General features: G+C 40.3%; 1 protein-coding gene across 2 annotated transcripts in view; it reads right to left on the bottom strand.

The window, feature by feature from the left end:
* The window catches only part of CIT (citron rho-interacting serine/threonine kinase), a 68041-nt gene extending 47410 nt beyond the window's left edge, over positions 1 to 20631 (bottom strand). Inside the window, exons 1-9 of one of the 2 annotated variants that reach the window (XM_063173417.1) lie at positions 20536 to 20631; positions 19639 to 19780; positions 18188 to 18363; positions 17201 to 17302; positions 16867 to 17009; positions 15926 to 16019; positions 14363 to 14566; positions 13687 to 13840; positions 6185 to 6365 (exon numbers count right to left, since the gene is read on the bottom strand). In XM_063173417.1, coding sequence (XP_063029487.1) covers positions 6185 to 6365; positions 13687 to 13840; positions 14363 to 14566; positions 15926 to 16019; positions 16867 to 17009; positions 17201 to 17302; positions 18188 to 18363; positions 19639 to 19780; positions 20536 to 20631 — 1292 coding nt within the window. Of the gene's footprint in view, positions 1 to 6184; positions 6521 to 13686; positions 13841 to 14362; positions 14567 to 15925; positions 16020 to 16866; positions 17010 to 17200; positions 17303 to 18187; positions 18364 to 19638; positions 19781 to 20535 lie in introns of those variants that run through there. The other variant, XM_063173419.1, reaches the window with a different exon arrangement.
* Positions 20632 to 26939: the final 6308 nt, after the last annotated feature.

Raw genomic sequence — 26939 nt, 5'->3', positions numbered from 1 at the left:
GGAGCATATTTTTAGTGCTTTGCAAAGCCTTAAATATGCAATCTGCAACCAAAAAATTAAGTACACACATCAAAACACAATTTTAAAAATCACATTCTCCCTTGCATAAAATGATTCAGACTAGAGACTGGAGCAGTTAATGATGGAAGCAGTGTTAACTGATAGATGAAAAAGCAGCAGTACAATGAAGGTGCTAATAAAAGATCACACAGGCTGCCCACACGTTGCTTTCTGCTTCTCCTGGCCACAGTTTGGTGTGCAGCCAGTTATCCCCACGGAGAGAAAGGAGCTTTGAGCAGCTCTCTGCATAGAGCCAGACACCCACACACAGCAGCACAGGCTCCTCTCAACACCAAGGAAAGTTTCATTCCATCACCACCATTTTCTGAGGAAAAATCTACTCCTTAATCCAACTGGATATGCAGCAGAGGCACAGAAAGATATACATGGATTTTTACAAAAATGCAGCAACATTTCTGGATCAAACAGATCTTCAGCACCAGCACCTCGAGCAGTGATTAGGAAAGGCTGTTTTAATATCAGCAAACAAACACAGCAAAATCCACCAATGCTGTCTTGAAAGGTCAGGTATTAATATATCTCTTCAGAAACCTGATATGGAAAAACTTAGAAAAAAGAATCCTGCATGTCAATGATAGAGATATGATCAGGACTTACTAAAAAAAAGTTTAAAATTAATGCTTTTATACAGCATTCCTTTAGCCCTGGTCCAATCAATCTGATCCGTCAAATTACCATATTTAAAAATCAATTTATAAAGCGTGTCTATACTCCTACAGAGAAAAAGCAACCATCTGAGAAAGATGCATATTAAATCCCATAACAGCTGGGTGTACAAACAAGGCTAAAAATGAATAGTTGAGAAAAGCAGTCTAAAAATACAAATTAAAGCTCACATTAGCTAAAAAAGACACTAAGGAATCTGCTTTCAAATGTTAATCAAATATATGTAAATAGCTGCAAATATGTACTGAGACAAATCTGAAAATCTTCTTTTAATAAAAATTTAGTTTTACAGGTCTGAACTGTATTGGCTAAAGCAATCTTTTTTTATTATTATAGTTTCAACCTTAACCATCACTTTTTTACTTCCATTCTTTTCAGATCTGAGGCATTACCTAAGAAAACTCCAGCCAGTTCTCACAGAGCTGGTTTTATTTATGTCTTCTATTCCACCTCCCCAAAGGAGCTCATTTTATTTGTCACTTTTGCTTGTTTATTTTATTTGCTATTAAAAGAAACAGAGCCTAATATTACAGGCACCATTTTGCATTTCAAAAACTTCTCATGGTGAACCAGCTGAAAGCATCCCCAGGCACTGCAAGGCAGGCAGGAACAGGAGGGATTCAGGGAATGTGGAGTTCTGCAGAAGGTTCGGGTGGGATGGGATGGGACAGGGCACAGGAGACTGCCCAAGTTTGGATTTCATGAGGTGACTGCAGAGGGAGCTGCTCCTCAGGGCTGGTGTTGGCTTTGTAAGAGGAGAGAAGGCTGCAGACACAACTCCAATCTTTCTTCCCCATCCCTGTCCAAAGTGAGGAAGAAATTCCTTAAAAATATATGTGCTGGTGTCACGGTGATTTTCCTGCCATGGAAACGGTACATCTTATCCCCAAGGGAAGCTGATCTCAGTTAGCACTGGACACAGTTTTTAGGAGACAGGCTCTCCCAGTAATTCTTTCCTGTGTACAAATTGTATTAGAACAACTTCCTGAACATCCATACAACCTTCAAAGTATCAGAAAGGGGCAGACAGAGGAAATCAAGAGAAATGGAATACTGGCTAATCTAATAAGCCTTGTCATGGTGATAGAAGCTCTCAACAGAGCATGACAAGGTGGAAAATACCCACATTTCTGGGGCACTTATATTCTTCCTCAGTCAGCATCATTGCAGAAATTAAACACACACAATCCAACATCTAAAGCCATGATGTATAGCTATCATTCAGGATGGGACCATCTCAGAGTATTTCATTTAATTAACTGCTACATCTGGATCAATTCTCTTAGCACAACAGAGCAGTTTCTGCTGTTTCCTCTCAAGTGTGAAAAAAATTATTAACAAAAGGTAACCAGCTCCACCAACAAAAAAATGGCAATAAAAGATTAAAAAAAAACCCAAATCCAAGTCTAGAGTACCAAACTCTCATAGGCTGTGCCAATTTACTTTCCAGAGAAGCAGAGCCTGCATGACTAAAAGCCAAGTTAACTTAGAGCTGACTAGTGATTTCACAGCTAGATCAGCAGCAGCCTCAACCAGCAGAATGAGCAGAAATGGGGCTGCTTGTGTAAAAGCTCCTCCAGTCCTAATGTGGCTGAGATGAAGAAGAAAAAAGCATTGCCATGGGAAAAGCTCCAAGCTGATTCTTGGTGTCCAACTTGTGCATCCCATCACACTTTGTAACTTCCTGTGTCCTTTTCTGCCACTGTCCTAAACCCCCAACTCACCTGTGCTTCCTTCTCACAAGGATTGGCACCATCTGTCCTAATCCTGGCCCCCACACAACATGCTGATAATCTCATCCCCATCCCTCATGCTCTATTCTTTTTAGCATTATACTCATCTGTACCTTCCACCCCCTCGTAAATGCTTGCTCAGGCCTAAAAAAAACCAACCAAAAACAAACAGTGATACCATCAATCTGTGAATAGAGCTTGTTGAAGCAAAGCATATTTTTGGTATGCTCATCCTGTGCTTCCTCTTTCATCTATCTTTGGTGAAAGAGCTTACCAGAACCCAACAAACTGTTGGAAGAAATCAGTAGAAATCCTTCTTTTTTGAGGAATGGCCCATTTTAACTCAGTATTTTATAATGACAGTCACGAATCCATACCAAATTTTTTAATTAAAAAAACCCCTCAACCCCAGTAACCCCAAAAAAACCAGAAAACAAAACCCCAGAAATCTTGAGAAAACACCATTTCTTAGGACCTTAGAGAGAGAACATAGGCAGGCAAAATTCTGCATAATAAACTATTTTTAATTAGGCACTTATTTTTTTATTAGGTATTTTGATATATTTTATTTGGTATTTATTTTTATTTGGCACTAATTTTATTAGGTATTTATTTTTATTAGGCAGTTTGGTATATTTGGTTAGTCCTGGATTTATAACATATTTATCTTATGCTTTCTTCTAGTCACCTACAAAAGACAAGAACAATTTTCTTCCACCACTTGATGCGTATTTTTGGCAGCTAAGGGTTTCTGTCACTTGTTCTAAGCACTGGAGATCAGCCATGGTTAGGGACAGGAAGTAAGGTGGGGCTGGCTTTTAATGGAATTAAACTCTTGGTTGCCTCTTATCTTGTCACAGTCACACGCTTGCAGCCAAACCAGCAGCCAGATTTGCAGCCAGACAGGCTTTTCTCCCCCACATCCAGAATTCAGAGGCCATGATGGGAGAAGGAGTTAGCTGGTCCTACTCTGCAGCCTCAGCCCAGCTCTTCTAAGAGCAGATTTAGCTGGAACACTTTAAGCAGCCCACAACTTAAACAATGCCCTTGATTTCTCCTGATTGCTTCCTATGACACATTATTGCTGTGTCTTTTGCATTTTTGATAAGTCTCACATTTGTTAGAGGGACACAAATTCCTCTCAAATCTCATGGTATGGGGCAGCAGACAGAGCACTGTAATCCAATGGACCTTTCTGAACCACACACCAACCATGTAATTTCTGGCAACAGGTCTAAGTGACTTAAACAAGGAAAACCCTTCTAGCCCAAAGTCATTGGGATTGGAAAAGAGAACTTCTGTTATCCTTCTTCTGTCCTTCCTTAGCTGCCTTGTCTCTGAAGTATTTGAAATACCCAAATACCCACCTTCTTACTGTCCAGTGGACAAGGGCAAAGGATAACCCTGACCTTCAGAGTCTGACAGACCCCAGATTCAAAGTGCTGAAAGTTTCAAGGACCTCGTCACCAGCACTCTGCAGTTGCCTGGCCTTACAGTAAGCAGCACTAGAGGGTTCGTGCTGCAGACAGGAAAATAGATCTGCATCACTTAGCAACCATAAGGAGAGACTTTCACAGGAAAAGGTTTTTTAAAAAAAAATCTGGACTGATAAACTTCATGACTTAGGACCTTCCAGAGAAGGCATCCCAAGATTCACAGCAGATAAACCCCCTCCACATTTTATTGCTCTTCATCTAAGAATTTGATTTTCAAGGCAGTGCAGACAAACAGTACTCTATTTCCTCAAGTAAAACACACACCAGACAATATTTTATAAGTAAGAAGTTATCTTTGTGACCCATTTGCAGTGGTATTGAGAATAAACTAATCACTGCAATATTTAAATACAGGTATTTAGTAATAATATATAATAAATAAAGTCTCCATAAGGGCTTTGCCATACTTAAATCACCTTCTTAGAACAAAAGGCAAATATGTACTGCTAAAAATAAGTGCATTTATCTAGATCTCACTCAAGAAAAAGAAACCATTATTATTCAGGAGAAAATATCTATAAGATGATTTTCTGTTCCAGTTTAAGAAAACACAGGCCACACCAAACAGAAATTTTATTTCAGTCAAAATTACTGCAGAGGACATTAATCTCTATATTCATTTGCTATACCTCTTCTCACCTATTCCCAAAATTCAAATGTAACTTCCATATGCATTTTTGGTAGCAGCTCCACAGAGAAAGCCCCTCAGTCCATCTGCTCCAGCTCTCTCAGCCTCCAGCACAGTTACACCACTGTTCTGAGACTTCAGCCCATGCTCCTCTTCAGTTCTAGTCCTGGGCCCAATTGCATACATGTTTTTACCACACATATATGGTCACTGTTGAGGCTTTCCTGACTGTCACCTGAATGGCCACACAGACCTGGTACATGGATTGCAGTTCTCCAGGCAGACAAGAGAACAGCCCAAGTTATCGCACTCATAAATTAAAACAGATTTTTAACCCCAGGTATCTACAGATCTAACATTCAATCCTGCTAATGATATTAGATCATTTCACCAAAAGAACACTTTCTGAGGCTCTATATCCTCTCCCTTCCTTCCTCTTTTGCCATAAAAGCAACTCTGCTGAGGAGGGAAAGGCAAAAATTCCCCTTTTATTGCTGGCATAACCATCATATAACCTTGATTCACGGTGTGAGCAAGATCAAAGATGTCAACAGTATCACCAAATTTGGTGACAAGCTTACTGCAGAGCAGCTATCACCAATATGACATAAAATGAAACTCAATTAAGACAGATTGACAATGAAGTCCCAGAAGGGAGCAAACCAGCAGCAGGGAATGAGGGCTGACATGATAACACAGTGCATTGAGTCACTAACCCAGCCAAAGCCACTGCGCTCCTGAGAGGCCTCCTGGTCCTGAGCTGAGGACTTCCCAACTTAACACACTGCACTAATACTTTTTCAATAGCTTTGTCATCAGAAACCAACCACCCACCACACCAAATGGTTTATATCACACTATTTATATTCTTCTTTTTCTCTGACTCCCTTCTCTTGGAAATCATGTTTTCTTTCCATTGAAAATCATTTCTCTGAGGTCTTTACATCCCTCCACACACATGGCCACTGCATATTTGATCCAAATCTCCAGTGTCTGAGCACACACCACAGCAATGTCCAGTCCTCCTGTTTAACTTGACCCAGCAGCACAGAGCCAGCTGCCATGCAGCTCCTTCCCTTGCTCACTGACCCATCACTGCACATTCCCAGGTTAGTGGAGCTGCTTTTCTATGGATCACTGATTCAGCCTTACACATTCCCAGCACTTGGTGCCCACTCTGTGACCCAATAAAATAACACCATCCCCTTTTTCCATCTCTGAACTCCTCAGTATTCTGCTCCTTGCAGGGATCTGCAGTACCAGAAATGCAATCACCTACTGCTCCCTGCTAAACAGCAACAACTAATTCAAACTATTTGAACTACAATTTTAATAATAACTGATTTAGAATTAATCTTTTTACCCCATTTCCTCCCCTTCATCCCAGAAATAATCAGAGAACAGCAGGACATGCACAAGACACAGCAGCAACAGATAAAACCCGAATCTGGCAGCTTCCCTACAGCAGAGTACAGGTCAGTTAAAACAGCTTTCCCTCTCACACACACACCATCCTCTCTGCAACAAACCTACCCATTTTTCCAGCAGTCCTATCCACCTGAGCAATAATTTCTACTTACTCTGGTCTGAGTATCCCCAAAGCCTTGATGAATGAAAACCCCACAAACGGCAAATCTTCCCCCGAGAATCCTGCTGGGTTCAACTGGCGCGTAGAGGATAAAACCCGCGAATTCTTCTCTGGTTCATCAAAATTTGAGGTGTCATCATCAGACTTGAGAGTAGGAACGAAGGGGGGAGGAGCTGGTGGAAAAAAAGCAAGAAGAAAAGATAAAATTCAGCTACAGTTCACTCTGCAACAGTCCCACTCATTCAGTGCTTGCAATGGCACTGCAGCTCCTGCTTTTAATCTTGCTAACACAAGCAGACTGAGCTGCTGCTCTCAAAGCGTATTACAGCAACAAGAGATTAACCCCTGAGCTGCCAACATGGCTACCACTCTGCAGGCACAGCATCTCCCACACTGATCAAACTGAGATTTAGCTTGGGCATTAGAGATTCTGGGTTTGGGTTTTTTTCAGGTGAGGATGTTGGGGTTTTTTAACACATAAATAATAAAATCAAAGCACCAGGCTAAGAAAATCATTACTGTAATATAGCCAGCAGCCTGTCAATTCTGATTCATCTTGAAAAGGAAAATGTCTCCAACCTGTCCAATTAGTGACACTACCTGAGAAAGAAGCCTGATCTTGTGCTAGTCAGCTAAGGGATATATCTTACCCTTTAACACTAACAAGAATCTTCCCAGCATGGGTTTCTAATCAACAGCAAACTGGTCTTTCTCCTGGAAGGTTCTAATAAACTATAGCTACTAAAAGCTCAGTGGTCTGTAGGAAAAGAAGATTGATTTTATTTCTCTAAACAAGCTTGCTTAAGATCTGGAACTCTTGCCGGGACACCACTGCAGTCTGGCTCTGATACAATGAGCTCTGAAGAGAGGTATAAATAGCAGGAATTACAATGTATTTCTTACTATAATTTCTAAATTGGTACCACTTAACTTGCTAAGCAGTTGTTTTAATTTCAGATGATTTTCTCGTGCTTGCTTCAGTTTAATTAACCTAAGGAACAAAAGGACAAGTTCTTCTCGGTGCTGTGCAGCACCCGAGCTACCTGCTGGCTTGGCTACGTGTGGGAAAGGAATGAATGCAGAAGCCCTGCTGTGCAATCCCTACCTCATTAAATCACATTTCCTAACATTTATTTATTTAATTTCATCACTCGGCTCCCCACTCACTGCAACTCTGAGCTCAGCAAAGGGGAGACAGCTCCTCAGCCCGCAGCTAGAACAGCCCATTGTCACCAGCTGATGGAAGTGGAGTGTGCTAAAACCGTTACCATGGATCCAGTATGGATCTCCCGTAGCTGAAGGGCTGCTGAGGATTGAAGGACTGGGAACAAACATTCCAACCCCTGCAGTGCAGGCTCCCTGCTCCCGAGCCGGCGTTAACCCTACCTGCCTGCGGCGTGACAGCCGCTGCCGCCCGTCAGTGGCAGGGGCACCGCCAGTCACGGCTGGAGGCTCTGGCTCCCTCTAGGCTGCCAAAGCCTTCACTGCCCGCCTTTACCTCTCCATTCCTCGCTGGAACTACCCACCAGACCAGCGTTAATAGACAAAAAAAATCAAAAATTAAAAATAAAGAATCTGTCTCCGTCAAGTGCCAAATCCCAAGTACAGGCGCGGGCTTTGGTAGCAGCTCCCTGAAGAGCCATCCTGACGCTGCTCCCAAGCAGGGAAGTGAGAAGAAATTCCATGAAACAGATGCTGCTTGTGTACTGTAGCTCCAAGTGCATTAGAATGAGATAAATGGGGAAAATACACTAATTAAATAGGTTCTGTAGTAAGCAGTTTCAGCCTACTGGAACTTACAAGCTCCAGAACATTTAAAATGTATGTCAGTATCACAGATTTATTAATTTCTTCTCTTTAATTGGTCATAATAAAAAATATAACATAATGCTGATACTTATGCAACATAAACATAATTTTGAAATATAGATTGTTGATTGGAATATGTATTTCCTTTAAAAAAAAATCACTTAATATCAGGATAATGTCCAGCTACTCTTACATTTGTTCTTAATGATTAAAAACAGATAAGTAACAGAAAACAATTTGTAAATTAATTGCAAATACAAGCCTAAAGTTGTAGTTAATTCACAGCAGAGAAGGATCAGTTCAGGATCAGTATTCTTTAGTTTCAGGACCTTTGCTGAAAGAACTCTGCACTTTCTCTCACAGAAGGGTTGCTGTGGGATTTTTAACACTGTTTTTGAAGGCAGACACTGTCTATGAGGTAAAGTAATAGAGAAAACAGCCAACTCTTCACTTCATCTGCAAAAATCTAGAACATTTTTAAAGAGGTAGCAAAACCCAACTTAGCTGCCTTTTTATAAGGGTACAAGCACCCTATTCTGTCCTCCCCAGAGCCTGCCAGATATAACTTCATCTCTGAAAGAGACACCTAAAGTCTTACTTCCCTCCAGAAATCAGCAAAGAAGATCTTAAGAGCCATCTTCAAGGTCTTGTAATTAAAAACAAAGTTGTCCCTCTTACCAACAATAAGAATTGCTACTCAAACCCCATGCATAAAAGAAAATATCATTTAACTATGCATGCACATAAAAAGATGAAAAAGCACTCAGTGGGGGAACAATGGATGCACAAAGATAAAACTGAATGTGAGACAGAGCAAACCTTTGGGGCTGGTGGAAACTAGTTTAAAGAGCACAGTGTTTTACACTACAGCTTCCTCTGATGTTTAATAAAATATGAGAACAAAGAAGAGAAATTGTGAATACTAGATTAAAAAATAATGAAACAATCCTTTGCCCTCTATTTTGCATTCACTAAAAACCATGACTAACAGTCCAAAATCCCTGCAACTCTGCAGTATAACTTTGTTACAATATTTGTATCAAGAAGTAGTAGCAACTAAAGAGAAAACTTGGAACAGTCATTTGACAAAAACACCTCTAGATGTTAAGTGGTTCTGAACTTGTCAACAGTGGCTGAAAATGGGAAGCAGAACTTCTGAAGAAGTTTCAGCTGTTGGACAAAAATATCACTTATGGGTAAGAGGGAATAACTTAGAAAAAAAAAAGCTAGATCCACTCTGTCTGATGTTGCTAATTATATGGTAGCTTCCTCATAGATTTTTTATTCTTTAGACTAAGGAGTCCTTTATCGGATGTCCAAATTAACACAGAAAAAACAGAGTAGTCTTGTAAAATCAAGCTAAAACAGACAAGCAATTTTGTTCTCAAGGGTGGGTCACACCATGGCATAATGTCTAGCTAAGTTATTATTTCTTGCTTAAAATCAGAAAGCTGTCACACAACCATAGCAATTTCAGAACAAGATGAAGACTGGTGAATGCAAATACATTGATGTGCTTATCAGTTTCCTCTTTAAAGGAAAGGATCCTTCAGCAGAGGTCAAGAGAAGCCTCTGAGAAATAAATGTGAGCACCAAGCCATCACATCTGACAAGGTGACAAATTTGCACTTTTCTCAGGCTCACCCCAAAGTATTACTCAAGAATCAGTAAACCCAGTGCTTCTACTCTCACAAACTGGTTGGGTACAAAGAGCTCCTTTTGTCCCCGACACGTTACAACAACGTACATGTTCTGTTTACCATTTAAAGTATCTTGTGGAGAACTGCATGTTTTAAAAAAGCCAATTCCTTGCCTAGATACATCCCCACTTGTGGAAGGATGTAACCCTCTTCCATCTGTTCCAAAGAATGACTTTCAGAGGAAAAGGGGGTGTTGTAGGTTGCTAAGTTTAAGGGAAAAAAAAAAAAGAAAAAGAAAAAAGGAAAAAGAAAAAAGGAAAAATCCAAAACCACCACACATACTCCAGTACTTTAATCAGTTTATAATTAAGATTAGATAAAGTGTCTCTTATGGAAAAAAGCCTTTTTTTAAAACTCTGCCTCAGTGTGTGTATTTATGACTGGTACAAAGAACATTGCCTTAACCAGGTCTTTCCATCCTTTCAAAATATTTTCATGCAAATTCAGAAAAGAGAGACTGCATTTCCCCTGGGACAGTGAAAGACTCAACTGAAATAGGAAACTTAAAGGCAATACAGAATGTTTCTTAAGGATAAAAATGTGTCTCTTCTTGATCTACAAGGTGATCTATAAATGCTTTCTGAGGAAAAGCATCCACACAGCCTTTTTAAATAGGTTAGGCATTCCTCTTCCTCAGGCTCTAACAGACCTATTTGAGAAAGTGTTATGAAAGAAAGAATAGACAATCCCAATGATGAAACTAAAGGAAATTTTTGCTAAGACTACTTATAAAAAACGCACTGTGCTTGTTCTAACCTATCATTACAATATTATCTTAACACCTTTAGTGTTTTGTCAAGACAATGATCCAACACATACATTTCTATTAATAAAAGTGATTTCCAACCTGCAGTGCAAGTGATCTCCACTTCAAGAAACAAGTCAACACATTTTTCTGAAGACAAGAATTCAAATGAAACACTACAATGTGTAACTGTTAACATCCTGAATGACAACATGGTGTTCATAAGGAGAAGTGTCTTGGATTTTTGAATAATGAGATTTGGGTCCTGCCTCTTTAACAGCAGAAAACAGTTTAAAAATCAGTCTCTAATACTTTCTCGAGTTCTTCTGTTTGCACAAGACAATAACTCTTGTCTTTTCATATATATAGTTTCCATGTGCAAGCCCAAATATGCCATTCCATTTTCAAGACCTCTTGGATTGTAATTACAAAGCAATTCTTAAAATGAAAGGCTCTTTATGCTGATACAGATCAAAGTTTTCTGACCATCTCCCAGCTAGGCTTCAGCAAGCAGATTTTTGGTTCCAAAATAAAAGCTGATGCAGTTTATGGATGTCAAATAACAAAAGACAACCAAAAACTCCCAAAATTATACAGAATGCAGCCTTGTTGCTGATAACTCAAGTATGTCATTCCCACATTCTCTACCTCTGATTTTAGATACTTCTTAGGTACTCAAATGGTTCTGTTATCAACTTTCTAGTGAAATACCTGATCATTTAGCTGAAACAGAAATATGCTTATTTCAGGTAAATAAATTCCAAAATACTTTCAGAAAATTCTTCAGTGAGTGAACAAAAACTTTTTTGAAAGTTTTAGTTTATTTTATTTTTGGGGAGGAAGTGCAATGGTATCTGTTTGCAGGTGGGTTTTTTAAATAAGCTTTAGAAGTCATTAAATAGCAGAAAAAAAGGCAGAGAGCAACAGAGACCAGAATTTCTGTGTGTTTCAGTATAATACTCCAACAAAGGAGAAAAATCACCTGTTGAGACAAATTCAGATAAACCTGACTTTAGGTTTAATTGTTTGATTCTGTAACTTAAGAGCTGCTTTTACAAATACATTACTTGGACCTCAGGAAGTTGGGAGCTTTTTTTAGAGGCAATGATCTTTTGGAAACGGGTTTACTAAAAAGTCAAGTGTTTGATAGGTTACCATAACAACAAAGTGTAACACTGAAAAGCCCCTTAATGACACATTCTTAACCATAATCTGTGTATTAAGAATGGCTATCCTGGAGCTCTCAGCATGATAATTAAAAACCTGCAAGGCAAAGGTACCAATTTTTTTCCCTACCTTGCTCAGCCTGAAATAGAAATTACATCACTGCCCTTATAGACTATAGGAAAGTCTGACTATACTGACACAGAATTTGTCCAACAATTGTGGATCAGAGTCACTTCAGTTGGGTTTAGGATCACCCAGCCCCAACACTCCATAACCTTAAAGTCTTTCACCAGATTAACTTGGGGTAGTGAGATTCTTTAATGTAAATCTAAATCCTATGACCTCTTCCACCACCCATCTTCTCAAGCTGCCATTTCTCCAGCTAAACACCTCTATCAGCAGAGGTCAAGATTAGAAAGAAACCTTTAGCTTTTAGATAGCTCAGGTCAAACCTGACCCAGGTTTTGAACAGAATGACAGAAAGACTGCTCAGAAAAATCAGCACAGGGAGAACCACTACTGAGAGCAAAGCAATAGGTGATACATTGAATCTGCTGCTGGAAGCACAGACACTGCTGTGTTTTGTGCTAGTTACAGTGGGGGTTTATCAAGTATGAGGTATAACAACAAAATGAGGGGTCAAAACTGCATGAAACCTCCCAGTAGGTAGGTGTGGATATTACAGGGAGTGATGATGCAATCTGCTGGCCAGCTGCAGACAGAAATGGGATTTTTTTAAATCCCAAATGATTATTCCAACATTAAAACCACACCAGGGCTGCCTAGTGGCTTGTCCATCAGCATCACTGCTGTCACACAAATTGGCAAAACGTTCCATTAACTCCTGCAGCTGTGTGAATACTAGACAGGCAATTGCCAAGGAAACACCAGAACATATGCTCACATGTCATTCTCCTCTCTATATCTGAGGCAACATGATATAAATGCAACACTAAATTCAGGAACAGAAACTGGTGGCTGAGGCAGGGCTCTAGGGAGAGAAGGCAGAGAGCACTGGGAAATGTATGCTAAAGTGATGAAAAGGGCTGCAGGCTCAATGGCTCTCAAAGGGCAGAAACAATGGAATTTAACAGAACAGCAGCTCCACAAGTTCAAAATTAATGAATCGACAGAAAAGTGAGCAAACAGTCTGTGGAGCTGACAGCTGAAGTGCTGAGATAGTCATCAAAAGGAGAAGCACTGGCTTAGCAATTTATCATGGAAAATGGAGCAGAATCATTCCCTTACAGCATATTTGACAAAAAACATAAGGCAGACATGTTGCTCGCCCAGATAATCTTACAGTCCAAATAATTTAAAATACTCTCCAATACAATCAGATCCCCATACAGAGATCACTGATGAACTGTGAAGCATTTGCTTTTGCCATGGAGCTGGTGCCTCAGTACTTCCAAATACCAAATTCCATTGCTTGCATAGTATTATACACAGTTTTCTGCATAGAGAATTATCTGGTTCACTGGTTTTATTCTATTCCTGGTTGAATGAACAGATTTTTCACCAAAAAAAAAGCAGTAATACATTATCCCCATTGACTTTGACAAAAAGCTGCAATGGCCCCTATGGCCACAGACATTTCATCACCTACTGGAACTACAAAAAACAAACCAACCCTAAGTAAAGTTGGTTCACAAGTTACAAAAGAGAAATCTGAAGATACAACAACAACAACAAGAAAAGATGAAGCCAAAATTTAGCAAACTGAAGTGGGAAAGGCCTGAAAAAAAATACTGATGCCTTTTAATCTGAAGAAGGACATGGAAAGGACCATTTTGATTTTCCAGTCTAGTGCCTGCAGTAATATGGCAATTGCATCAGGAATTCATGTGGAGTTTAATAAAACATCCTCTACCTTACAATTTTTACCTGAGATATTAACATAGCCTTTGCAAAAACCAAAATGAGCTGTTTTGCTAAAAACACCTGCTCCAGAAACCAGTCCTGTTTCATTAGGAATAATTCAGATCAAACACTCTTTAATACTCATTGTATACATTTCCCAGTACCAAAAAACCCAGAAATCGTTTCTAAAAGCAATTTTATTCTACTTACAATTACGGATATTGTTCCAGTCAATTTTAGAAAAAAATGGATGGCAGCAGAGATCCTCATAACCCAGCCTTTCCTTCTGCCCACAGAGCAGGCTCTGGATCAGGTCAAGAAAGTCACTGCTAACTTTCACATCCTCTGGGAACTTCAGAAATCTCTGCATTAGAAAGAAATGGATTTCTGCTCAGTAGGAAAACAGGCTCAGAACAGGAAGATTAAGTTTCATTATTCTGAGATATGTCAGGTACAAAGGATGAATATTTATAGCACACAAATAAAAGCACGGTGCATTTTATCCAAGCAGGCTTTTATATGCATTTACTGCAGTAAAGATAAGAACACAGGAACAACCATTCCCACCCAGGCAAATGGTATCCCAGGTCAGCACCTTATGCTGAACAATGGCCAATAGCACACACAAATGGAAGAATAAAACAAGACATTTCCCCAGAAAATTCTCACAAACCTCCAAAGGGTGGGTCATAGCATTTTTTCAATTGGGAATGATGACACCTGTTACAAAAAATAACTTGACTATAACCTATAATACCTATATAAATACAGCACAGTGCATATATTCCAAATATTTTATGACAAAGTAAGAGACATCCATAAACTTTTATGCAAAGCTGAGAAAAACAGCCTTTTTACTTGAGAACAGGGAAGGAGATCTCTCTACCTGGAAGTTCATGATGTTATTGAAAGTCTTTGCTGAAGTGCCCTCAGTGAAGGGAGACCTCCCATAGATCATTTCATAGGCAATGACTCCAAGGGACCACCAGTCACACTCAGGGCCATAGGAGGCTTTGCCATCCCCTCCCAGCCCTGTCAGCATCTCTGGTGCCATGTAGTCAGGTGTGCCCACAGGGAGCCTGGCATTTACCTGGGAGCAAAGATACACCAAGTGAAATTACAGCACTTTCTGTTCAATGGCGTCTTGGTAATAAAACAAAGGTTTTCTTTTTTCCCCCTCCACTCTTTTTTTATTTTTTAAAAAAGACATAATTTTCAGCCCTCCATGTGAATTTTAAGAAAGTAATTTTAAGCAAAGCTGTTTAGCAAATAAGCACCAGGTTAAGAAAACTGCTGGTAACCAAAGGGATTTGTTTGATATATTTGATATAAAGAGTCAAATTATCAGAGCTAATTGTTACTATAAAATACAAACTGCTAAAGTAGAAAAGTAGCATCCCAAAAAGCACAGAAATACTAAACTGATGTTTGTTTTAACTCTGTTTCAACTAGTATTAACAGGGACATCATAGCTGAAATTTCAAAAATGGTCAAGTTCAGACAGAACTATTTCCTGCCCTCATTACATTCCCTGTCATCCTTTTTACCTAGTGTTCATGATCAGCAAAGTACTAATATTTGAATTTCTGGACTGCTTAGAAAAGGTAATTCAGGAGCCAATGCTACAATCATTTTTGTAGTGAGTGGCATAAAGAATGAAACAAAACAGCAGGCAGGCTAACACAAAAACCTATGAGTGACTGAAGAGATAGTGTGAACAAAAAGTTTCAAAGGAAAATGCAATGCAGAGAAGCACTGAAAATGTAAGAGTAGGGAAAAACAGGATATTAAGAATCACATTACAAAGAAAATGTTATGGAAAAATAAAAACTGTAAAACAAGACAGAAATATGGTACAGAACTTCATGTTCTCACTTAGACACATTTAAATTTTAAAAATTTTCAGTGGAAGTTGTGTGCAGCTACCAAAACTTACAAGCAACTTATAAAAAACTCCACTGATTTAGATTTGATGCAGTACTTTGTGGTGAGTGAAGCCCAGAATATTTAAATGTGACTCATTTTGATCAAGAGCTCCCCAGTCTTCAAAGTTATGTGAACTTGGTTACAACAGGCACGATTTTCATTCCAACTATGAATCCATGTCCCCTTTAAACACAGCATTGAACAGCTGTAAGAACTTGTAGAAATATGATTTTGTGCCCAGTGCAGCACCATGAGAAAGGTAAAGGTAAGTCTGCTTTCTTGTTTATTAATATTTTAATAAGTAAATATGTATTTGCTGAGGGCTGAACAAGATACTTGAGCTCATGCTTGAAAAGCCATTCACAAATGGAAAAATACAATTGTGAATAGATTCCATAGTAGACAAGAAAGGCAGAAGAGAGAAGAGCAAGGTGTAATCAAAGAACAGATACTGAGTTAGTTTTCCCTTTTCAACTGGACTATCCAAACAAGGCACAGACAAAGTTGAAATCCACATTATTACCGTTTTGTTTACTGTCATTTTGGCAGCTGACCCAAAATCCACCAGTTTAATGTGCCCTGTTCTGTCAATAAGAACATTCTCTGGTTTGATGTCCCTGTAAGCCAGAAGAAAGCAATCAGAACCTTTCCAGACCATTCCCTACAGGCACACCCAGATAACAGGATATCCCTATTCAGCTATACTCAACCAAATGCATAAAGCCTTTCAAGTGGGAGTCTTTCCAAAAATTCCCTGTTTCCAGGCAAATATGGAAGAATTACAGCTCCCCTTATTTCATGGAAGGTTAATAACTATTGACAGCAGATGAAAAGATAAGGTGATTTTGCATCTTGACCACATTGTAACTGACTCACAGTCAAGTACTTTGTAGTTTTCTTCCCAAATTCCCTCAGAACTTATTCTTCACATCTTCCAAATTCAGCCAGTGACCTTGCATTAGAAAGCCACAGCCCATGCTCTAAGTGCAGCCACTACAAGGTCTTGGAACATAATACCCATCCACACCTCCAGAATGGAATAGTTTTTTTAAATACCATTATGATTTGGAAATGCACACAGTAACTGTCTCCAAGCCCTGAGAGAAAACTCTGTGATATTTAACTACTCCAACATCCTATACTGCCCTGTTCACCAATCAGCACACAACCATTTTTAACAATTACATTAATTCCCCATAGGATTTGGTGCCAAAAGCAGCAATCCATGGAAAATATTTAAATTTTTTATAGGGCAACATTAAGGCTTCTTTTCACTGAGCCTCCAGAAAAATATATGTAACAATCCTTTCTTGATATTGGTCTGAACTTTACATCAAAGTCAATGCCCTGAGCTACAATTATAGTTGGGAGTCTGATTAATTTTCTAATTTTGTCCTCTGACACAGCATGTGAAATACTGAAAGAGGACAGGATACAGAAGCACCCAAAGGAACCCTGACATACCGGTGGACATAACCCATCTGATGGACACTGTGAATGGCCAAAACCAACTCTGCAAGGTAGAACTGCACCATGCTCTCATCCAGCTGGTCCTCATATCTGTTTAAGAGTGACAGCAAGTCTCCTCCAGGCTGATACTCCATAACCTGCATCCAATTTTAAAGGAATAGATATACAAGATATTCCATTCAACTCCCCAGTATGACACTGGGCATATATCAAACAGTGCAGGAAAATTTACAGAAAACAAGCACATTTCAACCATCACATTATTCTTTAAAATAAACCAACAACAATGGTGTTCAGTAGAGGAGAAAATCAAAAAACTAGGCATTACCAAGTAGAGATTTTTCTTGTCTTGAAATGCATACTGTAATTGTGGAATCCATGGACTGGTGCTCTGAGCTAATATGCTGCGTTCTTCCTCAAAAAACGACACCTACCAAAAAAGTGTTCAGTTACATCATGATGAGAGGGAGTGAGAATACATTATAATCCCCTAGTTTTAGAAAAACTTGGCACACATCACAAAAAAATTACACAGAAATCATTAAGTGCTGTTTCCTGAGCAAGTGCGATGTGAGGGTAGCACCATACTTTGCTTTCTTGTCAATCTGGGCCCAAAAAGGGTAATTTTAGTCGGGCTCCATTTCTCCTAGCCACAAACAATGCTGAGGGATATCAGGAGCAACCTTGGTGCACCATGTATTGGGAACAACTGATGCAGATATTGTATAAATTCATGAGGTCTCTCATGGAGTATCTCTGTCCTACTTGTCATCTCATGTCAGCAAAGATTAACTTCTGTTTCTCACCAAACTATGAGAACAACCTCCATTATCCCTTTTTTAAGTTTCCAAGTAACACATTCCTCAAGCTAGCGAGAGGCTCTCCATAAAAATCCAGTCACCACAGTTTGCCTTCACACCCACTCCTGACATTCTACTTTGCTCTTTAAAATTAAAAAAAAAAAAAAAACTTAATGAATGGATTGTCTGAAAATTCAAACCATCTTCAACAAGATCAATACTGATTCAGTGTTTTCATCATCTGTTTTTCTTTTCTTATAATTACATGGGAAGCTCTTTACAACAAGGGCCATGTTTTGGCACCTGAGGATGGCACCTCATCCAACAGACCCACAGACTGTCACAATGGCTTTTAAACACAGCAAAACTACACACAAATTTATTGCTTCACTCAAATGCAGGATGAACTTTCTCAAGATATATTTTTAACTCAGTTCTAATTATAGTGACATAAAGGAAGTGTTCAACAAATTGCAATTTATCCTCCTAGACTCATCAGAGAAAAATATACATACGTGCTCCTGTGCCAGCAAGGACTCCTTGCTCATCACCTTCATGGCATAGACATCACCAGTGACTTTCTCCCTCACTACTTTGACATCTGCAAAGTGACCACAGCCAACCACACTCTTTACTTCAAAGTCCTTCACACTGGGTTGCAGTTCCTTTAGTTCAGCGACAGCCTCTGCATCTATAAAAATAAAATACTTGTTTTTACATTTGGCAACTGGCATTTCATAAAAAAGAGACAACATAGAAACTGGGGAATAAAATTTAAAAAGCTCCAGCAAACCAAAACCAAAAAAAATCCCAACATTCAGTTCCAGATTCTCGAGAAATGTTAAATCTTTCCAGAATATGCTTCTTAAAAATAACAGCATGCATCAGAACTAGAAAAAGACTGTATCAATGCAGAGTTAAGTCTGAAATATGGTACATACAAAAGGATCAGGAAATGTTAAGACAGTTCCCATGGCAACCATAATTCTGTCCCATTCATAACATCAGAGCCTGAGAAGCTCTTTGGTTCCTAATTTCTTTCCAGCCATCCTTTATCAATACAAAGTATATTCTCTAAACATGAGGGCTTTACCCAGCAAGTTCCAGTCCAGGGGCAGGGTTTGCTCCTCTGCCTGAGGGAGGCACCAGTCTATTGTCTAACAACCAACCAGAGGCATTTACTGCAGATATTCAGCTCAAGTTTCCCACTGACTAGTTCCAGCCAGCATGCACTGGGATTATCAGTCACTCACAGGAGATTGTTCTAAAAATTCTTCAAACTAGCAGAAAATTTCTGTCTGCTAATAATACTACAAATCATTGGGTGGAATTATAACGGGGGACACAAGGTGTTACTTGAAATCCAATGTGTTTCTGCTACATCTTAATGGAAAAATTGATGGAAATTTTCTTTGCTCTTCCTCAAAAGGATTCTGGGCACATTATCAATAAAATATTTACACCTTTAGGACCTGCATTTCTGAAGCACAGAAATACTTCTTTACAAGTTACACATGCAGAACTTTGGTAACACATGGACTCCAAAAGGTATTTTGAAAGAGCCAGAGATTACCAAATTTCTCTCTCAAATCTTTTTTTCTCTCAGAGTCACCACCCTGCTCTAAACTTCTGACATCCTTCTGTGGTGCACACTCAGAGCTTTGCTGTAGCCAGTACTCACTTTCCAAGAAAGCACCTCTTCAAATATAAATACAGTACAGACTAAGAAGGAGGCACATTTGAGTCACAGCACTTCAAAAGCCACTTGCATTTGATCTTCTTGGACCTGAACAAATCCTTACCAAGATTGCCAAGATCCCCTTTGCAGAGTTGAGTCTGCCAACAAAGAATCAGATGCTCAAAGTCCTGGGTTACAATCAAAGCAACTAAAGCATTACTCTAACATCCAGATTCTTAAGAACTGTTTTATAAAGTGACACCTGAAAATTAGTGTAAACAAACTTACACTTCTTGACAAAGTTGCCAACATGTTTAATTTTCATTAAAGCAGGGTTTCTGCATTCTTCAAAAAGAACAAATAATGAATCAAGGATGCCTTCCCGGGAGAGAGGAGACATCTGCTGTTGAGTCACAAAGAGTGGCTTCCCCTGGAAAAAAAAAGCAGCAACAGCAGATGGAGTCTCAGACAACAATGAAAAGCCTCAAATCAATAACAGATGTATAGAGCAGATAATATATATCCATTTTAAAATCACTACTTCAGAAATTAAGCAAATGATACAGAAGTGTGAGGTAAATATATCAACTCACTATGTCCATCTGTCCAACAGATAGCTGTTACAGGTATTTTTCTTATAGACAAAGCAATCCTTTAAAGTTTCAAGCAACTAAACTACCAGTCTCAAGAAAGCTGTGATTCAAATTTTAACAATCTCTATCCTCCTGATGACTCTGATCTGACTGGCCTTTTCCTTGACACTGCATCATGCAGGTCTTTCCATGGTACAAACAATTGGAGAAATCAGCATCAACAGTAGCTCTGGAAGGAAAAGCTGTGGGACCTCAGATGATGAAAAAGCAGCCCCTTAGGTAAATTCATCTTGGGACAAACCCACAGCTCCTTCACTCATGAAAAAACTAAATATTACAGAAAGCAATATTCCATATTTAAGTGGAAAAATCTATCAGGTTAAAACATCAGCAGATGCACAAAACATTACAGCAGTTCCTATCCACTGAATTTTGTGCAAACCAGGTGCACCTTGAACTTCACCTAGTTACCCCAAAGAATAACACAGGCATGGTTTCAGCACCCAAACAAGCAAAGCTGTATTTTGAGATACTGGAGATCAGGACAAGAACAAAACCAGGATCAGCCTTTCCCAGGCCAGATGTCCTTCACCTGAAAGAGCAGATTTAGCCGAGACACTCGGCTGGTGATGGGCTCCATCGGTCCTGCCTCGACTGGATTTCGGGCTCCACATTTAAACTTCAACATCTTTAGAGCTTATCTCATTGAAACAAGCACCTGAAAAAGTGAACAGGGACATTCAGGAAGCACTTGGCTGGCTGACTCTAAGTAAAAAACATGCATGAGGGCGGATGTAATATAAGTAACATCTACTTTTCCTCGGGGACAAAATTTATAAGTTTAAAGGCTGGGAGCACCCCAGCAATAAAGTGGGGAGAAGCACAGAAGCAATTACATTGAAGAAGACCCTCCGAGACCATCCAGTGAGCGAACCCCACCGTGCCCCCTTCCCTATGGCACTCAGCACCTCGGCCAGCCTTTCCCTAAACACCTCCAGGGACAGTGACCGCACCGCCTTGCAGGGAGGGCACGGAGCCCCCCAGACCCCGGAGGGTACAGCGGGCGGGCCCGGGTTCCCCTCAGAGCTGCCCCATCCCAAGCTCCGATCCCACTCAGAGCTGCCCCATCCCGAGTCCCGGGTCCCCCTCAGAGCTGCCCCATCCCAAGCTCCGATCCCACTCAGAGCTGCCCCATCCCGAGTCCCGGGTCCCCCTCAGAGCTGTCCCATCCTGAACCCCATGTCCCTCTCAGACCTGTCCCATCCCAATCGCCGAGTCCCTCTCAGAGCTGCCCCATCCCGAGCCCCGGGTCCCTCTCAGAGCTGCTCCACCCCAAGCTCCGTTCCGCCCCTCAGGGTCGCCCCGTTCCCGGAGCCCCCCAGGTCCCCTCAGTCCCCGCGCGCTCCCCGCTGTTACCGCCGCCAGCGTTTGAACGGCGCGGTGGGCGTGGGGCTGCTGACGTCACTTCTGGTACGGCGGAGCGGGCCAATCGCAGGCCGGCGGGGCCGGAAGCCCTGCCTGGGTGTGGCGGCGGCCCCGTGAGGGCGGCAGCGGCCGCGGGCTCTGAGGGGACCCTGAGGGGACTCTGAGGGGACTCCGGTGCCGCGGGGCTTCCCCAGCTCCGGAGGGAGCACAGGCAAGCCTTCGGACACCGCTGGCGCTGCTCTGCCCTCACGGGTTTGCTCACGCTTGTCGAGTATTTCACGTCTTTTTGTTTGTTTGTTTGTTTTTGTGCCGAATCGTAAAAGGGGAAAATGACACATTCCCAGTGGTTCTGAGTGGAGCTGGCTCAGCCCTACCCTAGACGTCATAGTTGGCAGCAGCTGCTGCCATGTAGGGCAGCCAGAGGGGAAATGGAAAGCTTTTCAGAAGCTTTAAATTTCATTCTGTAAAATGCTTGTCTGACCTTTATGACCCTTTCTGTACGGCCGTTTTATTCAGATACAGAGTGATTAACTTTAAAGTGAGGCACTGGTGAAAGGCCTCCAGCTCGGCAGCCCTGTGTCAGTGAGGCGTCAGCAGAAGGTGCAGGGGGATGCGGGATGAGCTCGTGTAAGAGGGATCCGATGGATCCGTGCGGAGATATCCGTGGGACATCGGCAGGGAGCACTGCTGAGACCTGCAGACATCACAGGGCTGCAAAACAGCCCCTTGTCAGACAGTGCCTGGGCAAGATTTAATCTGGTAACAGAAATCTACGTGGTGTGGCCTTTAAAAATAATCATGTCGTATGTTTGCTCTCTTACATTCATTATTTTAATGATGCTAATGCTGTTTTGGCATCTTGCTGATCAAGTAATGCACTCATGGATTTATTACAGTTGACTTCCTACAAATCATTTTACATATTTGTGCTTCCTTTCACCTCCCCCAGTCCACCCCTGGAACACTGACATATTTGTGGTGCATTTCTCATCTGAAACTTACATAGCTGGGTTCATTTCAAGTTACAAAGCCTGAAAGAGTTTTTAAAATCTAATTTATTGTCCACTACCTCCGCTGCCAATTTGGTTTTGGACTCCACTCAGGACACTGTGACTGGCTGTGTCTCATCCACATGCGCATTTCCCAGGGAGATCAGCTCTTAAATAGAAATGCAGTAAAGAGCTTCCTGTGCATGAACTGGGCAATTGCCATGGTCGTGCATTTTAGTAAAGTGCCACATCCTCCCCTGATATTGGAGCCCTGCCATGTCTAAAGGTGCTCTACCCTAGATTTTGAACAAGCCTGCCATCCAAACTAAGAGAACTTCAGGCTCCTCTATCCAGCCTATCTCCTCAGCAAGTATCATTAACCCGCTCTGTTTTAACTGGCAGAATTACTGTTAAATATCCCCACTGTTTCTAATTCCTCTGGGGATATCACCATATCTGCACATCAGTTTGGATTTAAAAAATGGGGGCAGCAGAAGACCTGGGTTGTCCTACACACTGGGACAGGAGATGGCTCATAAAGGGTCCCATCTCATGTACATGAATGCTCCCCTTTCCCTTCAGAACATGAACGCTGGCTCTGGTGTCCCACACAATATCCCAAATTTCACCAGCCAGGTGAGCTGCTTGGCTGGACCACAGGCCTCTCTCAGCTCCCCAACAGGTTCAGCAATAGCTTCGGTTTACTGATTCACAGTAAATTAATTTATAATTATTTTTTCCAAATAAATTTTTTTTTTTTTTTTTAGTGTTTGCAAGCAAAGAAGCTGGCTCTTAAAACCCTTTGGGAAAGACACAGTTTTCCTCATCATTTAGATGAGGACTCAAGTTAGATTAGTTCCCTTTAAGAAAGCCTTTAAATGCATATTTTGCTAGAAGCAGCCCTGTGATTCAAGATCACATACTGGTTTTTTCCTTCTTTGTTGCTCTGTAGTTAGGTAAACAGGGAAGTCTAGCAGCAAAATGAAATAGTAGCATAAAAATGCAGTTGCACTAGAACTGCTATTAAATGGTGAGAAAACAACTGAAGTGGCAGATGAGGGGAGGAGAAGAGAAAGAAAAAACCTGCAGTTTCAGTGCTAACACCTCAATACCCATCTCTACTGTCTCAGGTAAAAAAGAAATACATACCTGTTCAGGAGAACACATATTTTCTTTTTGTTTAAGTTGAAGATCTGAAGCCTTCAAAGTGAAAGTGATGATTCCTTCCTACCTTTGATATTTTTATCAAGAGGAATCATAGTGCACCAGTCCTTTGTAACAGCCAAATTATGGATCACTCCTTGAACTTGACAGCTGCTCCTGGGTACAACCTCACTTAACTGGAAGGAGCAGCAGCAGATCTGCAACTGTACAAAGCAAGGGCTCATTCCTACTATTAAATTAATAGGTTGTTCAAAAGTGCAACAGCATAAATAGCACTGTGATTTTCCCTAAGCAGGTCCCAATATGGTGCTCAACATGTTTTGACATCTCACCATGCACTGAATTGGTTACCATCTGTTTGAACATTATTTTATTATAAGAGTTGGGGTTTCCCTTTGTTTCCTTGGCCCAAATTCTCCTCCCTCATGCTGCTGCATTGTGCTCCAAGGTGACTGTTCCCAGGATTGCTTGTCACAGTAGCATCCTTCAGGCTTGCCTGAGTCTAAGATACCCTGTAAATGTAGAGGTAAACGACCAGGCAGGCAGGTACTCCAGGTTTTTGCCAAGAGCCTGGTGCTCAGATCCTCATCCTAACTAACCTCACCATATTTTAATGGGCACAGAGCTGCCAAGTCCCCCCCAACACCATCTGGCTGTGAACTTCTGTATTTACAGCAGCATTACTTGGAAATCTCTTCATCTGTGGAGCACTGAGCACTCGTGCCTGTGCCCACAATGCTGATGAATTTATATATGCTCAGAAAACAATAAACAGGGCTTGTGCTATCACAATGCTAGGAGCTAAGGATGACCAAAATCTGGGGTTTTGTCCTGCCTTGCAAATCTTTCCAGCTCTGTTCTTTCCAAATTGTGATGCTGCACATGCAGATGGGTCTGCAGCCCAGGCTCCCAGGGGATGTGGATGCCAGAAATAAATCATGCTCTTCAGCAAGGCCTTTACCATAGCTAATCTATATGTCAATCTATAATTCTATATGAAAACAAAAAATGAATTTGCCTTTATCAGCTCTATCCCTTCCTCTAACTTACCAATATTTAAAAGAGGTTTTAATAAACCAAGCTCTTTTTCAGCCCTAACCCTGATCACACCTGGGTTACCACTGCATGTTTCAGAATAAAGGGTTTAACTTGGCTGACTCCAATGCTGTCACAAACCCTTGCTAAGTGTAGCTCTCCCCACTGCTTAATGGGACCTAAATAATCCTTAGGTTCCTGACACATTTTGTTCCACTTTCTTTTCCCAAACTATCACAAATTATCCAACCTGACATAATAGTTGTGCACACTACAGGGGATGGGAATATTTGCAAAACACAGATTTGGGAAGAAGAGTTATGGAAGAGGGAAGTACATTCCTTATCAAATATATGAAGGCAAAGAGAAATAATCACCAGGAAAACAATTACTTTGTCTTTCCTTCTGCAGTATTTTTAATTTCCTCCTGAGAATTTTTGGAAAAAGACCACTCTGCTGTCATCCTCCTGGGATAAGCAAAAAGGAAATGAAACTTTAAAAAACTGAAAGGCCTGTTTGGTGTTTCTTCCATCGACTTTCACTAGAAGGTAGGCACAGAGAAAATATTCTTCAAGGTTATTTTGACTAAAATATTAAAGGTCTTTTTTGTTTGTATTATTAATATGCTAATAATTGTATAATACCAGTGCTAATGTTCACTGGGAGTTTTTATGTATTGCTTCTATTTTCTTTATATTTACAGAAGTAAAATCCATTAAAATAGTTTTTAAAACACATCCTATTAGATACATAGTTGTCATCTCCCTTTTGATTTATTCATAAAAATGCAAACAGACATATGTGATGATGCTCTTCAGACCAAATCCCAGTGCTGAGGGTTCCTCATTCCAGCACTCACTGCTCAGTTGTGACCACACTCTCCTAACACAGCCATATGTTTGAATTTCCCTGTAAGCCAAAACATAATCATGATAAATTTCTGGTGTGACCAAAACGAAATAGTAACAGAATTGGGTCACTAAGAATCTTTATGTGCAAACTGAGCATTTAACCTCATGAAAGTGAAGTGCTTTTTTAAATCCTAATTGTCTTCTACATTTTTTTTTATATTTTGCCTAAAACAAATCCCTCATTACTTTCCAGAGAAATAATTTATTAACTTGCAGATGCAGTGAAAAGCAAATGATATTTTAGATATCTCATCTTCAGGCTTCCTTTGTGCTATCAGAGGAACATCCCTGATTCCACAAAAATTATTTTATAGAAAGCAATTTATTAAACCTCCCAATCTGTCAAGAGACATGAATATTGATGTATTCACATTAACTCCTGGAGCTGCTGAAAACTGCATTTGTCATGACTTAATGGGAATTACATGTTGCACAGCAACAGGTGACAGGAGCTTAATTAAAGCAAAACTAATAAAGTATCTGAGGCATTATAAAAAAATGTTTTGTTTTAAATGTCCTAAGGAACCACTTGCATGTTTTCATTGATGGGAAGGGAAGGCAACTCTGGTTTCCAAGATATAACCTAGAATAGGACAGGGCTGCTTATCAGATGGCAACTGCATCTAACATAACACTCAATTACTCTGGAATTTAGATAGAATAATCATGTAAAAATGGCCATATCCAGATATATTTTATTCAGATTCCAAGAGAAAAAAAGAACAGCAATACCATTATGGTGAAGAGACAGAATTCTTTTGAGAGCACAAACTTATTATTAAAATTTAATCATATGTTGGTCCTAGGGTGAATTAATTCTAGATGTTCACAGCAGGACTCTTTTCTTTGCCTTAAATCAACAAATCCACAGAAAAGACATCCTTTCCTCAACTACAGCAATAATTTGCTTGTTTGTGGGATGGGGCATCAGTGCCCAGGTATTTTGTTACAAAAACAAATACCGTCAGACTCAAGTATCAAAATTAAGTATGAAAATAGATTAAACAAAATATGTCTGTTCAAATTATGCCAGCTTTTTAAAAGAAAACAAACCCAGTCTTTACTAACTCTAATGATTTAAGATACAGAGGTAGACTTGGATTCTTTGTGGAATTGAACTTGAAATAAACTCTGTCTTTTTCCTTTGAAGATTTATTCCAAAAATTCCAGTAACCAATAATCTGTGCTCTGCAGCCCTGTGGCATGGTGGGCAGTGTGAATAGGGGGAAAAAAGCACAATAGTAGCACTTGGTGCAGAGTATAAATAAAAGCAGCAGATGAGGCAATGACAGTTTTAATGTCAAAGGACTCTTCCAGGTGAGACTAAAAGAAGTTTGGATTTGATTGCCTGCCTATTTTTTAATGTGGAATCACGATTTTGGTACCTCATGGATTTTCGATGTTCTCGCTCTGAGTGGGTGTGTTCGTTCCTGTCCCGAAGAGCTCGGCAATGACAGCCTACATGTTACTTT

This window comes from Melospiza melodia, chromosome 20 (assembly GCF_035770615.1).
Source record: "Melospiza melodia melodia isolate bMelMel2 chromosome 20, bMelMel2.pri, whole genome shotgun sequence".
In the NCBI taxonomy this organism is placed as follows: domain Eukaryota; kingdom Metazoa; phylum Chordata; class Aves; order Passeriformes; family Passerellidae; genus Melospiza; species Melospiza melodia.
The sequence above is the reverse complement of the archived record's forward strand: the minus strand, read 5'-3'. Positions and strand labels throughout refer to the sequence as shown.